Source organism: Meriones unguiculatus, chromosome 3 (assembly GCF_030254825.1).
Source record: "Meriones unguiculatus strain TT.TT164.6M chromosome 3, Bangor_MerUng_6.1, whole genome shotgun sequence".
Classification (NCBI taxonomy): Eukaryota; Metazoa; Chordata; class Mammalia; order Rodentia; family Muridae; genus Meriones; species Meriones unguiculatus.
This window is the reverse complement of record NC_083351.1, coordinates 105,453,230-105,465,998: the sequence shown is the minus strand read 5'-3', so window position 1 is coordinate 105,465,998 and position 12,769 is coordinate 105,453,230. Positions and strand designations below refer to the sequence as shown.

At 45.1% G+C, this 12,769-nt stretch overlaps 1 protein-coding gene across 4 annotated transcripts in view; it reads left to right on the top strand.

Annotated features, from left to right (window-relative positions):
* Myo10 (myosin X) overlaps window positions 1-6,114 on the top strand; it is a 197,603-nt gene extending 191,489 nt beyond the window's left edge. For all 4 annotated transcript variants that reach the window (XM_021648702.2, XM_060380416.1, XM_060380417.1 and 1 more), the window contains 2 exons: window positions 2,902-3,093; window positions 4,638-6,114. In XM_021648702.2, the coding sequence (XP_021504377.1) occupies window positions 2,902-3,093; window positions 4,638-4,739 (294 nt within the window). In that variant the 3' untranslated portion in view covers window positions 4,740-6,114. The remainder of the gene's footprint in view (window positions 1-2,901; window positions 3,094-4,637) is intronic.
* Window positions 6,115-12,769: the final 6,655 nt, after the last annotated feature.

Genomic DNA, 12,769 nt, shown 5'->3' with positions numbered 1-12,769 from the left:
GTCAGTTCTGTCCTTCCACTGTGTGAGTTCCAGGGACTGAGCGAGTGAACCAAGGTGCTGAGGCGTGGAGGCAAGTGCCTCACGCACTGAGCCCTATTGCTGGGCCCTCCTCAGAGTTTTTGGGTTTTGTGTTTTGGTTTTTCCTCTGCTGCTCTGTGGCTTTGTGCTTGGCTGACTTCTGTTGCTGGTGAGGTGGATGATCATCTGGCCCCCTGGTTTGAGACTTTCCCCGTAGCTGACGGTGGTCCTAAACTGCTTGCCTCCACCTCGGCAGGGCTGAGTTTACAAGCACGACCGCCACACCAGGCATCTCTTGAGACAAGGTTCTCTCTTTAGACCAGGCTAACCTCATCTACCTGTCTCTGCCTCCCCAGTGCTAGGACTAAAGGGGTGCACAACTTGGCTTATGCTCACTTTCTGTCTCTGTCTCATCCAAGTTATTGATTAAATTTTTAAAATAATACTAAAATATGCATTTGCAAAATGCTTGCTTTTAGACTTACATACACACTTAGAAACTTTGAACATATAGATTTAAGTATGCCTTCCTTATCCAAAATACTTGGGGAAATTTTCCAGATTGAGGTTTTTAGATTTTAGAATTTTTTTAAAAAGATTTATTTATTTATTATGTATACAGTGTTCTGCCTGCATGTGTGCCTGCGTACCAGAAGAGGCCACCAGATCTCATTGCAGATGGTTGTGAGCCACCACCATGTGGTTGCTGGGAGTTGAACTCAGGACCTTTGGAAGAGCAGCCAGTGCTCTTAACCTCTGAGCCATCTCTCCAGCCAAGATTTTAGAATTTATATTAAACTTTTTTACTTGAGCATCCCTGATCTGATAATCCAGAATTTGAAATATTTTAAAAGTCACATCAACCCATCTCTCCACCCCTATTTTTCCAGACAGGGTTTCACTGTGTAGCTCTGGCAGGCCTAGAACTAACTCTGGAAACAAGGCTAGCCTCAGAGATTCCCCTGCCTTTGCCTCCTAAGTGCTGAGATTAAAAGCCAAAATTCAACTTTCTTTTTCTTTCTTTCTGTTTACTTTTCTTTCTTTCTTTCTTTCTTTCTTTCTTTCTTTCTTTCTTTCTTTCTTTCTTTCTTTCTTTCTTTCTTTCTTTCAGGGGAGTGGAGGGGGGGAGACAGGGTTTCTCTGCGTAGCCCTGGCTGTCCTGGAACTCACTCTGTAGACCAGGCTGGCCTCGAACTGAGAGATTCACCTGCCTCTGCTGGAATTAATGGCGCACACCACCACCAGGCAGCAAGACCCAACTTTTAAAAGAAAAACGTATTTACTTTTCCTTTTTTTTTTTTTTTTTTTGTACTGTGAGTACGAGCCCAGGGTCTTGTGCACACAAGGCAAGCACCGCACCACTCGGTTACTTGCCTACCCTCCAGCCTAAACATTCTGCACATGGAGGCAGCACATGGGGATGTTTCCGATTTCAGGACAGTTCAGATTGTAGAGGCCAGGTTCGAAGCGCTGAGCCTGCAGTTACTTGCCTTGTTTGTTTGTTCTTGATCGGCTTGAAGGAACAGCATCTTATAACGTGGAATTTCAATTTCATTATTGCAGTTTAGCCACTGCCGTATCCCAGTACTAATTCCTTTAAGACCACCGACTAGAAGGAAGTTTTACCAGTGGTGTAGAGCAGAGGGCTACTTGTCAAACAGGCCTGTGTGTCCAATCCGGCCACCTCCATTGTATGTTTTCTTTGCGTATGTGGAGGGATTAGTCAGTGCCAGAGACTACAAGACCCAAAAGGCTGAGACATTCCCTTCCACTCGGAACAGATGACTTTCCTAGCCCCTGTACAGATAGTCTTCTAGATCTCTTATAACTGCAGCAATTTAACATGATCTTTGAATGCTCTAAACCAAAGCTTTATACAAATCTAAATATCTTATTCCAAGATACTGCCATTGTTTCTGATAGGGTGCTGTCCTGGGTGTGGTATGTTTGTTCTGATGCAGCAGTTCTCAGCCTGTGGATCAAGCCCCTCTTGGGGGTCGAGTGACCCTTTCACAGGGACTGTCTAAGACCATTGGAAATATGTTTACATTCCAATTCATAACAGTAAAAAAGATTACAGCTAGAAAGTGGCAACTAAAATAATTTTCTGGTTGGGGGTCACCGCAACATGAGGAACTGAATTAAAGGGTTACAGCATTAGGAAGATTGAGAACCACTGCTCTGATGCAGAAATGAGGTACCTTGTGCCTTATACATGCTCTCCAATGGGCGTAATTCACATCACCCCTTCATGCTCTGGTTCCGATCATTCCTGTAATGCTATTCCCTGCATGGGCTCTCGTTCTCCTCACATTGCTCTGTGAAAGCAAGTCTGAGGTTCTTACACCAGTGAAGTGTGTTTATACCAAGCATATATTGGGTCATAGCTGCTTATTGTGGAGAAAAGCCAACACACAGTGATAGCGAGAATTTACCTCTATGATCTTAGATAAACCAGCCCAGACAGGATGGGGCCAGACCTAAAAACAGAAGAGCAGGTCTAGCTTACACAGCGATGTTGTTAAGTTGCTTTCCCAGCCTGTGTGCTATTTGGTTTCTTCTGTGTGGCTGGTTCAGGCGGCCATAATAGAATAGCTAATTCACCATGGAGATAAAGCATCATGAAGAAGAAGAGCATCAGAGCAAGGCTTTGGACTTTACCCATTTTTTTTTCTAAGAAGCTTAAAATTGATTACCAAGTCAGAACTCAATCCAGATGTGCATTGAGGTACCATTTCTCCTGTTTAGGTGCTGGCTGATGTGTTGACATCAGTCAGTACCGCCTGTCAGTACTGGACTCAGTGCCTGCCTTGTGGCTTCTAGGATGTGTTCTGGCCATTGCTCTTATCCAGTGTTCACTTACACAGACTCTTGCCCCCACAGTGCAAAGAAGGTGGCTTCCCCCAGGAGCTGTGGCTGGGTGTCAGTGCAGACGCTGTGTCTGTCTACAAGCGTGGAGAGGGCAGACCATTAGAAGTCTTCCAGTATGAGCACATCCTCTCTTTCGGGGCACCTCAGGCCAACACGTACAAGATCGTGGTTGATGAACGGGAACTGCTTTTTGAGACGAGCGAGGTAAGAGGAAGAGGCGGGCAGTCAGGGAAAGAGGAAAGCAGTGCCTCCATCTCCTGGCGGCCTTTGACCAAGTGTCTGCATTTGAATAACTCACTCCAGATAACTCACTCTGGAGCATAGTATAGAGGGCTGTCCCTCTTCTGAAGCCAAAGTTAGATGGCTCCAGATTTCTCCTGTCCCATCTGTACAGCACAGAAATTTGTTTCTTTTTTGAGTGGGTCAGGAAAGGAAGAGAAAAAGCACATTTTTAGCAGTGACACCTTGCAGAGAGTAGGTGATTATGGCAAAGACCCACAGCACTCAGACTCTGCTCTGGAGGCTGGAGAGATGGCTCAGCAGTTAAGCGCACTTGTTGCTTTTGCAGAGGACCCTGGTTCAGTGTTCAATTCCCAGCACCCACATGGTGGTTCACAACCGTCTTCTGACCTCTTCAGGCACTAGTCAAGCACATTGTGCGCAAACACATGCAAGTAAAACACTCACACATAAAATGAGAGCAAGGGCTGTGCTGCATTGCCATCCACAGAGTAGGAGGGAGCTGAGGCCCTCCCACCTGGCCATAGTTGATTCTGGAGCACAAAACCACATTCAGAAAAGTCACCAAGTTTGTGTGCTAGCAACTCCAAACTTGAGCAAGTGCAATAATGAAGAAGTCAAATGAGGCCTCCACAAGGGTTCTGCTTCCAGGAAAGAGCGGTCAAGGGGGATGATGGTGGGTAGGTGGGCATTCGGGGCCAGGGAGATGAATGCTGAGGGTTAGCGGGATGGTGGGGAAAGTATGCAGAGAGAAGAAAGGGCTCAAGACTGTGATGGCGGAGGGTCCCAGCGCTGACCTGTGGTGTTTAGTTGAATCTCATGGAAGGTAGGAACCTACCATGAAATCTGGAATTGTATAAGACTGTCCAGCAGTGGCTTTACCAACATCAGTGTTGGGGTGAGATTAAAGGGCAGAAGGAAAAAGAGAAGCCTATAAGATGCCTTTGTATGGTTCAGACTGAGAGGACAGCCTGGCCAGGAAAAGGGGGCACAGTGATAGCAGCATCTTTGGAAGATGCTAGTGAAAGAGCCTAGCTCAGAAGAATGACTGGAAATGGGCCAGGCATCTTGGGGGCTGGCTATAGCTCTCTCTCTCTCGACCCCTAAGGCTCCCTTCTGCTGCTTTCAACAGTGTCTGGATGGACTGGAATTAGTTACTATAGCCTACAAAGGCTGATGTGGTATCCACATTTCACCACCAATTTCAGTGAGGATCCCAGTCTGAACCCTAGTGGTACCAGCTCTGGTGTTCTAGTGACACACAGATATGCAAAGTTGGACAGCATGCATCAAATAAAATCACTGCTTTCTGTACAAGAGCCACCAGGGGGTGCATGTGTCAGTTGGAAGGAACAGTCCACTGTACTCCTGGCTCCGTGAGTCTGGAGCCTGCTCTTAGCATAGGAAGCTACTGGTTCTTGCATGGAGGACAGTCGGAAGACCCCTGCTTAGCCAGTTCTTGGACCTGGTCGACTCTTGACCATGTGTGGGCTCTGCTCTTCCTGCAGGTGGTGGATGTGGCCAAGCTCATGAAAGCCTACATCAGCATGATTGTGAAGAAGCGCTACAGCACCACCCGCTCTGTAAGCAGCCAGGGCAGCTCCAGGTGAACACAAGCCAGCCGCATGTCCTTCAGATCTCGTGTGCCGCTCTCTGCCTAGGCCAGTGCCCGGTCCGAACCCAGCTTTGGAATCACAGCTGCCCGGGCTTTTGGAAACCAGTCGTCAGAGGGAGGAGTCTCCAGGGCTGCCTTCACCCCATCAGCTTCAGTGATCACATATTAAGCGGTCAATTTCTAAACAGTCTGCACAATTTCTAAAGCTTTAGTACTTGTAGATGATATTGCCTTAAGAAAAAAGAAAGGGGAGAAAACCACGCTGCCACCAAAGCAGCCAGAAGTGCCTTAACTTGCAGAATCGACCCTAATCGACCTTAAGTGTGCTACTGAGGGGAAGCACTTTCCCCTTCGGGGGGGATTTGCAGAGCTTGGAAGCAGGGCATCAATCCACTGATTATGCACTAACCTCCCAGCCTGATTTCCTGGATATGAGGGAAGGTGAGGGAGCGGGGAGGGGAGACAGAGCGGAAGGAAACAAAGTGTGGTAGTTGGAGCGCTGCTGGCAGCCTTCCTCACGGACATGTATTAACGTTTTGCTTTGTTTCATTTAAGTGTCTGTGCTTGCCCATGCATGCATGCATAGGTCCACACACTCTACACTTTAATCATTGTTTCGTGAGCATTAAACACAAAGGGAAGAGGATGTGCAATGGTGTAAACAGTCTGTCTGTATATTTTAATAGTTCAGAGTTATAGCCTCCGAGGTGGTTTTATTAACAGATCAAAAGCTTGGACGCTCCTGTCTTTGCTGTATTTTGGAAAGAGACATTTTGACTCAGTTTCGTTTTACACGTAGCAAGGGCTGTGACCTGTGACTGCTGTATTACTAACAGGTCTGTAGCCCACAAAGTAACTGTATTTATAAACCACTCTTAAACTGCTGGCTCCAGTGCTGTTTTAAGAACACTATGAAGTCATTTTGGAGTCTTTTATTTCTAAAAGTTAAGTTAATTTTTTTGTTGTTGTTTTCTTTGAAGGGTAGCTCGTATCATCAGTCTGGGTAGATTTCAGATATAACCACATGAAATATGGGGGGAAGCTGCTGCATTCCCATACTCTGTAACCCTCAAGCAAACCTTTAAAACTACCCTAACAGGAATGCTGAGGCATCAGTGAAATTTACACGTTGTTTCATCCCTAGTTCATAATGATAGCCTGAACACAGCACCTGTAAATAACAGCAATTATGACCAGAAGAAAAAGAATCTGGACTTGGACTTTTATTTTTATATGGAAAAATTTTAAAGGTGGGCCAAATGAGTCTCCACACAAAGAAAAATTCAACTTGCCTTATCCCATATGGACAACTATGTGAAAGCAGTGTTTGTTGGCTCAGAAAATCTGACAATAAAAGATATTAGCTAATATGCTGTGTTTGCTTTATTTGGATAGTTTTAAATAATCATGTGAGGGGTTAATTTTACACTGAAGTAGTATTGATGCTTTTCTTTTTTAATCCAAGCAGTAGCCTAACAGTACTCACTTCATAAACTACAATTAATTAATTTGTTATGGGTGATGAAGAACTTTGGGGTTTTCCTGTTTCAAACTAGGAAGCTGATCAGGATTTCTTCAGTGCTAAGCCATACCATGACTCTACAAGAGATATTTTTTAAATTAGCGTTTTATTCCAGGAGGGAATGAAAAGAGCAACTTAGCAAGAAGGAAGGGTGTGATTAGGAAAGTAAGGGAACTTTGAGCTGGAAAAAAAATGAATATCTATGAATTCACTGTCAAGATGGACTGGAACAGTGCAACAAACACCAAGAAACTCATAAGACAAACATGGCCAGGATTTCACTCTCCTTCCTTTGTGCCTTTCGTTCAATTCTCTCTTTCTGATGTGTTTACCACATAAGTGTCAGGCTTAGTGCCAAACACATGACCATCTTCATCTGTTCATCGTCATAGCAGCCATGAGGCAAGTTCTGTTTTAGAGAGATACTGAGATTAAGAATAGGAATTACGTAACTTGCTGTAACAGTTATCCTTACTGTATACATACATCATCCCCAACCTCAGTGACTGTATTAATTGCTCTTTCAATTGTGACAAAACATCTGACCAAAAAAGGTTGATTCTGGTTCACGGTCTGAAGGAATTATCAGTCATGGTGGGGAAAGCACAGTGCTTGATCCAGTCAGGAAACAGAGAGAGATGCTGCTCAGTCAGTCATTCCAGGCCAGGGAATGCTGTGCCTACGTAGTATTGCTTTTCCCACCTCAATTGACCTAATCAAGAAAATCCCTCACAGACATGCCTAGATGCTGTCAAATTGACAGTCACAGTGGCTAAAGTACACACCAGTTGATTTAGTTGGTAACTCTATAGTGGTTCTCAGCCTTCCAAATGCTGTGACCCTTTTCATGGTGTGGTGATGCCCAGCCAGAAAATCATTGCTACTTCATACCTGGGATTTAGCAACTGTTACGAATCATAATGTAAGTACCTGTATTTTCCCATGGGCTTAGGTGACTCCTGTGAAAGGGTGGTTCAAGCTCCCTAAGCTCCAAAGGGGTCGTGACCCACACGTTGAAAGCACTGTTGTAGGGGTTGTTAGTGTGCCCTGGGCAGTCTTGATATTCATGCCTGGATCACTTTGGTGGGACTCCTCTTTATTTTTCTCATGCTCAGATCCTCAGGAGAGATGGCCGAGCTCTTCTACGTAAGACTTCTTCCGTTTTACACATTTGGCGAGGTCTCAAGAAACACAACCAGACAGGCAAGGCCTTCAGAAACCCAGAACCAAAACTTACAGATCGCTACTTCCTCCATTCTTTCAGCCAAATAAAAGTGGTGCTGTGGGTAATCTCGAGGAAGAGAGGTATAATCTGTATCTTACAGGAAGTTCCTCTGAACTCACTCAGCAGTAGGGTGAAGGATTGTGGCCAGTTGGTCTTCTGCAAAACACACTTCCAGTCACAGGATTTTGACAGACACGTGGCAGACCTGGGGTCCTCTGAAGTCTTGCTTTTCCTTACAAACTATTCTGAGTGGAAACATGTTATCCATTCTTCCTTGCCTTCCTGTTGGCCACATCCATTCTAGGTGGCATGGTCCTTCACTGTCCCACCACCAGCTTCCTGTCATGAAGCACGCTTTTTTGTGGAAGCCTCTGTTATGCCCACCATAGTGTCTCCTTTTCCAATATCTTCTCTTAGCCTCTCCTTTCTTTGGATTCTTCCCTGTTCATTTCCTCTTTACCATGACAGCATGGTCTAGGGCTCATTGCTTTCTCTCGGGGCTACTTGTGCCAGACCACAATCCATCCCCCAGTAATCCATCCCCCAGTAATTCATCCCCCTCTCCCCTTACCTTTCAGTAATGAATTATCCAGAATATTCCTTCACAGAGGAAGTCTAGCTGCAGAATGTGTTTCCCAGGTTCGTTTGCAGTTCTGTGCAGGTGGTGATACTACATCAAGTTGCAAATTCTTGCTCCCTCTCACTCAAAAGGTGAAATCTTAATTCTCACAAGAATGTGCTAGCCACAGTGGTTAAACCTGATGAATAGAAGGATGTGTAAAGGGTACTGCATGGCTTACAGACCAAGGTCATAAAAAGGGATGCTCTGACTGCTTTTTCTTCAGGGTACTGTTCTCTGAGTTAGCATCTAAGAGTCTCGCTAGTCTGGAGCTGTAGCCATAGTTTAAAATGTATGTTATTACATATTTATATATGTATGTTTTATTATATATAATAAATACATCACTATATGCGTATATATATGTGTGTGTGTGTGTGTATATATATATATATGGTTCCACATGGCAAAAGATGTGCAAACCACCCAGGCTATGTATCTGAAGCTGCTTGTTACCCCATCTTCAGCCATAAGAGACCTTCTTGACTGTATCTTTCATCCACCCTAGCTCCTGCTATGGGCAACCTGCCTCGCTGGGATCTGTGCAAACTGCAGTTTCATGAGCAAATTCAATAGGGATTAAGTTTGGAGTGGTTAGTTTCATAACATTAGCAAGGACCTGTTGCAGTGCTAGACATTGGGTGTTGTCACACCAGCTTTCTTGTGACCTTAAAACTAAGCAGTGGGGAAGGAGCTGACCTTAGGAAGCATGGCAGAGGAAACTGAGAGATACTAGCGGCCTGGTGGCCCTCTGGATGGGTGATGATGGGCACTTGAAGAAAAGTGAGAAAACTCTTACTGAAAGATAGAAGAAAGGGCACCTTTGTGACTCAGTAGGAAGTCTATCGACGCTCAGACTGTGGTCATTCATACTCCTGAGGAGGCGTTGACTTCTTACTGCTGTTTATGGTAAAGGGACTGGAATAGGCTTGAAAAGCTACTGCTGAAGAGAAAGGAGAGGAATGTGAAGCTCCTACTCACTCAGCTGATCGTCTTAGGTTCGTCCATTAGCCTTAGAATGAAAGGAGAAAGAGAGTTAGATAAAAGGTTAATAAAGTCCAGGAGGGGATGGTTATGCCTTTCATCCCTGAACTTGGAAGGCAGGGGCAGGTGGATCTCTGTGAGTCTGAGGCCAGTATGGTCTAAACAGTAATGTCCAGTTTTGTTGGGTGATTCCAGGTAGCCTCTTTACTGTAAGAGCATTTAATATTGGAAAAGAATCAGAGAAAGTGTTGCATCCTCTGATGTGAAAACCTCTAGCTGCTATGGGCCGAGCAGACCTGTAAACTTACTCACACCAGTCTATTCGCTGAGAAACAGAGGGACTATGCAATGGCAGCTAATCATCACAGTAAATATAGGTTACAGATAGAAAGAACCCAGCTGGCATTGATGCAGACAGGAAGCCAAAGCCTTGTAACTCCTACTCTGGGAATCTTTCAATGCTGCATATGAAACATAATGAGAGATCACATGACTTCTTCCAGGCAACAGACTCATCCTTTCATGACTAGAATAAGGTCCCATTCACTGTTGAGTGCAGAGCTTCAGTTTGCACTTTAAGCCATCAGCCTCCTGCTGCATGTGCCAACCCCTGGAGTCTTCCATGAGAGGGAGGGCTGCGTGGATTGCCAACTGATACCTGCGGCCAAGAGTACCTCTCCTTGCCCAGTCCCACACAAATGATCCTTTGTCGTCTTGGTCTTGCTGCAATGTCACTTACCAGAGAGGCCCTTCCTCGCCACCAAATATAGAAAAGCTGGTTTTTCATTTTCTCTTTTTAAACATTTTCATTATATTTAAAAATTACGTGTATATGGCTCTCCTCTTCCCTGGCGGGGAGAGGAGGGCCTGGTGGCCAACGGCCCATGATGGCAGAAGGAGCAGAAAGCTAGAGGCAGGGCTTGGAAGGCCTTGAGCACAATGAAGAATGACTACTCTCTGAACCACATCAGGGAGATAGTTCAACTTTTACTTCAGGAGAACAAAGGCTATATACCCCTAAGGGAATGAGTGGAGGGCTTCCAGGATACACAATTGGTTGGAACTAGGAAGTTCAAGGATGCTTGATTTGCATTAAACAGCACTCTCCTATCATATGAACAGGAACAAAGTACCTAATTATCCTATAGGTGCAGGGAAGGAAAAGTTATCAGGGAAATGTGTCAATGGCTGTATATCAGATTTGGTAGGGGCATCTATGCTTAAAGACACTCTCCAGATGAGGTCAGGCAGAGAGTAGGAAACCCTGCTGAGGAGAGAGGGTCCTCTACCTAGTGCCAAGCTATCCAGTGTCTATCCAGTGTCTGTGTCTGCATGTAAGTATCAGAGTGCAGGTGCCTGCAGAGTCCAGTAGAGGCTGTTGGATCCCTTGAAGCTGGAGCTACAGGCTGTGAGTCACCTAGTGTGGGTCCTCTGCAAGAGCAATTGTTTCTTTTGTAAGACCGGGTTTCTCTGGGTAGCCCTGGCTGTCCTAGCTCTGTAGACCAAGCTGGTCTCAAACTCAGACATTTACCTCCCTCTGCCTCCTAAATTTGGGAATTAAAGACATGTACCACCAAGCCCACCTCACCTCAATTCTTGTCTTCTTAAAGAATTCAGCAGAAAAACAGGCTATTTTTTAAGCAGAATTTTATTTAGCAAAGCGAAGAAGTATGCAATATGACAGAGATTTGAGTAGGCTATCCTGAAAGATCGCGGCAACACAATCTTTCTACACTGTGGATGCTTTTCATGAATATTTATAAGGTGTTTGAAATATGCATGAAAGAAGGTGGCACTTTACCCCTCCCAAATCATGAAAAACTAGATTTCCCTTTTAGTGTATTTCTTCCTATCCATTAAATGACTGGTTCTCTGTGTCAGCATTCTCCAGTTGATGGTTCTTTGTCTAGGGTTGAGGCCCCTGGGGCTTTCCAACTTCCACGTTAGCATGTTCCTTGGTGTCTTTGTTTGTTTCAATCTTGTTTAGGCAGCCATGATAATGAGATTTCATGGGTGTGGCCACTCTGTTATTCCAAGGAGATCAGACCGATTTTAAATGAACTTAAATCAAAATGAAGACTAACATCTGAAGAGAAATGAGATAAGTGGGATTATTCCTTGCAGTAGTTCTATAATTAAAACTTAATGGCACATATAATAAAGTATTTGTGTGGTTCTTATTTGGCAAACTTGTTAATGTTGAATATGGCCAAGAATCAGCAAGGAAGCAAATTGTGGTTTCATGTAAATAACAATCAGACATATGAGCTTTGCAAAACATGGCTCTATGGAAATAGTAATTGTCCACAAGAGCTTTGCTGGTTCTGCTGGTCCCAAAGTTAGAGATACCCTTTTTTATCTTTTATCTCACTCAGCTGTGCAGTCCTTCCTATCGGCTGCCCTGAGGTTTCTGTTATGCTTGATCTGTCATTTGTGCATGCATGCACAAGCACACCACACATTACACGCACACCACACACATACACACAGAGCACACATACATCACACACACATACCACACACACATGCACACACACACACACACACACACACACCCTTGGAGTTACCTGAAAAAGTGTTGCAACTGAGACATTATCTATCAGGTAGGTCTGTGGACCTGTCTGTGAGGGGTTGTCTGGATTCTGTGATTGATGTGGGAAGGCTCAGTCCACTGTGGGCGGCATCATTTCCTACCCAGGGAGTCTGGGCTGTATGAATTAGTTAAGCAAAGTTTAACTAATAAACAAGTTCAGGACCCGCCTTGAACACATCTGACCAGCCTGGACCAGTTGTCTGGAGGGGTGGCTCTGCTGGCGAGAGAAAAAGTTCACCACTCGTGTCTCAGGTCAGGAGGGTAAGGAAGAAACCTGAAGTTATTATTTGCCCATGGTACCCTTCCCTGTCTGTCTACCTGTCTAGGATGTGTTAGTTCCTAGTAGTCCCTTTGATACCGTGAAAGAAAAAAAAAAATTAACTTATAGAAAAGTTCACTTAGGCTTATGTTCCCAGAGGAGGATCCTAGTGCCTGGGGAGTGATGGCGGCAGGTAGCTGGACCGTATAGCAACGGAAGCGGAAGCGAACTGCAAGTGAGGCAAGACCTCAAGCTCTCAAAGCCCGCCCCCTAAGGACATGCTTCCTCCAGCAAGGCAGCGCCTCCCGAGGACCGGAGTTTCATAGCATCCTACACACAGCGCCTCCCGAAGGACCCGGGTATTCCATACCTGCACCTGCTGGAGACGCTTCTCATTTAAGCCACCACGCTCCGCTAAGGCGCTGCTGATCAGTGTTTCTTTCGCAGCAGCAGACGCAAACTTGGACACTGCCTTCATCTGTAGCTCTGCTAGAGACTTTCCTCTCATGAATAATCCATCCAGTTGCCAGGTATCTTGGTTCCTTGACCTTCATCCTCGGAACTCTAGTCTCTGCTCCCAAAACACTCAATTCCCATCTCTTCCAAACTCATTCACCTCAGTGATACTTTTCCAATTTTTACCCCTCTAACCCTCCCCCTACCTCTGGATGAGTGAGGTCACCACCTTCTTCAATGTCCATTTCAGAATACCTCTTCCTAGTTCAGAACCACAATAGCTTTTATTTTCATACACTTCCAACACTCACTTCCTCCCTTCTTCCCCCCTTCCTACTTGAATAATTCCACCCACAGATCAACCCGT